This window comes from Propithecus coquereli, unplaced genomic scaffold (genome assembly GCF_000956105.1).
Source record: "Propithecus coquereli isolate 6110/MARCELLA unplaced genomic scaffold, Pcoq_1.0 Scaffold4, whole genome shotgun sequence".
NCBI lineage: Eukaryota > Metazoa > Chordata > Mammalia > Primates > Indriidae > Propithecus > Propithecus coquereli.
The window spans coordinates 2,613,606-2,617,947 of NW_012149729.1; the positions used below are offsets into that span (position 1 = coordinate 2,613,606).

At 34.8% G+C, this 4,342-nt stretch overlaps 1 protein-coding gene across 2 annotated transcripts in view; it reads left to right on the forward strand.

Annotated features, from left to right (window-relative positions):
• AASS (aminoadipate-semialdehyde synthase) overlaps window positions 1–4,342 on the forward strand; it is a 69,654-nt gene that overhangs the window by 48,861 nt on the left and 16,451 nt on the right. For both annotated transcript variants that reach the window (XM_012652790.1, XM_012652791.1), the window contains 4 exons: window positions 75–134; window positions 330–397; window positions 2,890–3,011; window positions 3,197–3,323. In XM_012652790.1, coding sequence (XP_012508244.1) covers window positions 75–134; window positions 330–397; window positions 2,890–3,011; window positions 3,197–3,323 — 377 coding nt within the window. The remainder of the gene's footprint in view (window positions 1–74; window positions 135–329; window positions 398–2,889; window positions 3,012–3,196; window positions 3,324–4,342) is intronic.

A 4,342-nucleotide genomic window follows, 5' to 3' on the forward strand; every position in this document is an offset into this window, starting at 1 on the left:
TATTATGGCTACAAACACCAAGAAACCTTCTTTGCAATGTCATTTATTTCTTACAAATCTCATTTTCCTTTCAGATATTATCAGATGCAACACAACCTCTTGAAAGTCAGAATTTTTCTCCTGTGGTGCGAGATGTAAGTTATAAGAATTTCTTTTTATAAATGTACTTTTTATGCTACTATCTTCACTCTCTTCTCTTTCTCTCCCTCTCTTCCCCCCCTTTCTTTCCCCATCTCTGTTACTCTGTCTCTTCTCTGTCAGTCATGAGCCCATGTTTGTCAGACTAAAATGTGGATACTAAAGAAATATCTTGTGTCATATACATTTAGGCAGTGATTACATCCAACGGTACGTTGCCTGATAAATATAAATATATCCAGAAACTCCGGGAGAGCAGGTAAGTATTGTTCAGATCTGCTTGTTTTATACATTTATTCTTATCTTGGTTTTGATGAATATTTTTTAATGATTCAATAGGAGTTCTTAATATTAGGTTTGTATGACATATAAATTTTGATAATGTCTATAAATGTAGAAAATCCAAACTAGGTGGCTGGCTAAAACCAATGTGAGGTTTTACCTCCTAAAGAGTAGTGTTGCGTCATTTTGGCTTTCTGATATCTCATGTAGGTGTGTGTAAGCAAGCAAAACTCCAAAAGCATTGTCCTTTGGGTGGCTCCTTGTTCTTTCCCTAACATTTTACATAGTGTCAAGCCTCCATTATTTTTTCAAAGGAAAATAAGCACACTAACCCCTTCTCTGGTACTTTCAGTTTGGGTTTTAGTTGAGGGCTTAGATTTTATTTTGTTTAGTATAATGTTTAGGAAAGTGAATTCTTGGATAGAAACTAAGAGAGCAGTGAAGAAAGAGAATGGTAATAGATAGTTTTCCCCAAAGATTCTTATTAGGGGAAGGTGTCAAGAAGAAATGTAGCAAACCTACTCAAGAGAATAGTTGTCTTAGAAAGGTATTTAGCTACTAAGGCCCCTGTTTCCTTAACTGACTTTACTAGTCAAAGTTTGAAAACATTGATGTTTCTTTGAAATCGTCTCATATCCCCAGCCGACTGCACTTGATTTGTGCTTATATTTGCTCCATTGGTCTATTTACATTTGACAAAATAAACCATGCACTGAATTCTCAGGAGAAACCAGAATGGGAGAACTAGAAAAAGCCAAATGAAGAAAAAACCCCCAAACAACTATCTTATCTTCTTTTTCAGCGGTTCTATCTATAAAAAGTAAATAAATAAATCTGCCCAGATCAAGTGTACTATAGTTACAAAGTTACACTTTACTTATAGTTACTTTTTAATATGTCAATGAAATATTCTGGTGTATGATACCGAGAACAGTTAATTTTTTTTTCAAGAGAAGCTAGCTCTATAATCCTATAGGAGAGTTTCTTACAGGGGAAACTTCCCCATTTGTTTGTTTTCTATAGCTGTCTTCTGATTCTCATCATCTGATGATCTCTTGTACTACTAATACTAATGGCATGTCTAACATGACTAGTCATGATGCTATATCTTCACTTTTATGTTCCATATTTCATGCGGTGGCAGGTTTAGTTGGCATCAATTTCTAGGACTTCCTGCTCTCCTTCCCTGATGGAATCTTGTGCCAAGAGACTGACAATGAAGAGTGAATTTCGAAAGGAAATTTGCCGTATTTAAACCCTACATTTTGAACACATTCTTATGTTCTGTTCATCATTTACCACAGTGATTTTTAACTTGGAGTCTGGGGCTTGGGGATAATGGGGTGGACAGTATTAGAATCTAGGAGTGACCTTTTAAAAATGTATTTTCAACCTTTTGTATTTGGACATCAGAATAATGTTTTAATTATATAAACTAAAGGAAGTATTGTTCGACAGAATATACAATAATCAAATAATAATGGTTCTCTCTGGGAGGTGAAATGGGGTGGGGAAAGTAGTTAAAATAGATCTCAGCTCATCAGTAATATATGTGTTGGGCATATAGAAGGGCAGGAACATTTTATGTTTGTATTTATTCACTTCTAATTAATGAAAAGATTTATGAGTTAATGTTTAAGAGACATTTGCCCTAAAGATTCCAACAATAGAGCCTGCTGCTTAAGGCCTGGGCACTAGGCCATTTCCATGGCTTCATGTTGAGATTAGGGAATTTGATTCAAAAGACATTTAATGAGTACCTTCCATATATAAAACAAAATGTGCTGAGCATTAATGAGTTTATAAAGATGAGTACGACTTAGTCACTACCTTGGAGGTCATCGTTTGTGGGAAAGATAGTCATCTGTCTAGAAGGTATAAATTCTAGCAGAATAAACTGTTCAAGAATTAAAATCCTGCCTAATACCAATCTTTGTTTTCTACATTTAACTCATGGCATTTGTGATTTCAAAGTTATGGCTTCTACTGTTCTCAAGTGACTCTAGAGATACATGACAAAACAATTTCTAACATGGACAATAATAATCTCCTCTTCAGATAGTTGCCTTCTTGGATTATTGTAAGGAATAAATGAAGTTTCCAGTGTAAAGCCCCTGGCATGATTTTGAATCATGTCCTGTGGAAGGATAAGGTGTGAGACCAAGTCACACAGTTGGGAGTGAGCCAAGAAATGATCACTAGTAATACTGGGAATTCATGAAATGCATCTGTACATATATAGACAATACATCACAGAGATGTCAGGGACTATTGATCTTCATTGCACAAAATCTAAAATCAGTAAAGAAAAATGTTGGTAGAGGGAACTCCTGTTGACATTATTATAAGTAATGTGGGGAGAAATTGTTGCTTCATAGTCTAGGTTTTAGTGTAATTTAGGGAGAGCAAGATTCTGTTATTTAACATAAATAAAGTTTTAATTATGTCTCTCCCCCCCTTTTTAAATAGAGAACGTGCTCAGTTGCTTTCAATGGACCCCAAGAAAAAGGTCTTGGTTCTTGGATCTGGCTACGTATCTGAGCCTGTACTAGAATATTTGTCAAGAGATGGCAATATAGAAATAACAGTAGGTAAATAAGTCCTAATTTTTGAAGAAGAAGGAAAACAGATTTCATAGCATGTTGACTGTGAGTTTTAGATGACTATTTTGTTCCTAAAATTTGAATAATTGTTTTCGAAAATGTTAAAATGTGTTTTACTCTCTTTGACTAGTGAAAGGAAATCTAAAAATCGCACTCCTTTATTGCTGAAATAGGCTCTGACATGAAGAATCAAGTGGAACAGCTAGGCAAGAAATATAATATTAATCCCATTAACATGGACATTTGTAAACAAGAAGAGAAGTTGGGCTACTTGGTGGCAACACAGGATCTTGTCATCAGGTATCTGTCAAGAAATGAGTTTCATACTTTTGTTACTGTCTTTATTTCTCTTTCTCTCTCTTCTCCCCCTCCCCCTTCCTCTATTCTCTTCTCTCTTTAAGTACACTTTTTAATTGAAGTATGCATCCAAAAAAGTGCACAAATCATAAGTGTATAACTCAGTGAATTTTCACAAAGTGAACACACTCTGTAACCATCATCCACATCAGGAAATAGAATACGAACAATACCCCAGAAGCCCTCCTTACACACCTTTCCATTCACTAACCCCATCCCCCAAGGGCAAACATTGCCTGGCTTCTAACATAGAGTTAATTTTTGCCCCTTTTCAAACTTTGTGTAATTGGAATCACTTGGTACCTCTTCATTTGTGGCTGTCTTCTTTCATTTCAACACTGTGATTGTAACTGTTGTTAGTGTTATGGTCTGTAATTGTAGTTTGTTCATTCTCATTGCTATTTAGTATTCCATTGTGTGAATATACCATTACTATTTATTTGACCATGGATGGATGTTGTTATTTCTAGATTTTGGCTTTTGTAAATGATGCTACTATACTCATTTTAGTATTTGCCTTTTGGTGAGCATATGTACACATTTCTGTTGGGTGTATACCTAGAAGTGGAATGGCAGGTCATGCGGTATTCATATTTCATATATTTGGGTGTGTCTATTTTATCCTTTGGACTGACAAATCTTAAATGAAATAAGTAGATTCTCTAACCTTGTGACCATTTTAAGTCTCATCATAGGAATAGGTCTCAAATTATGGTATTTATTATTATATAATAAAAGTGCAGATCTAACTTCTAGATACAGAGCTACAGAAGGTTTACTCTATAATTAAACTTGGTTCAAAATGTCAAAGTGATGAGAATATTCTATATTTCATATAATTTTTCTAAGTTGGGAGGAAGGAAGTTACCTCCTTACAGTGATTGCCTAATCACTTTCCTAGTTAGATCAGATTCAAATTGTATCTTTGGAGGAAGTTCTGTGATGTCCCACTTAAAAAAAAA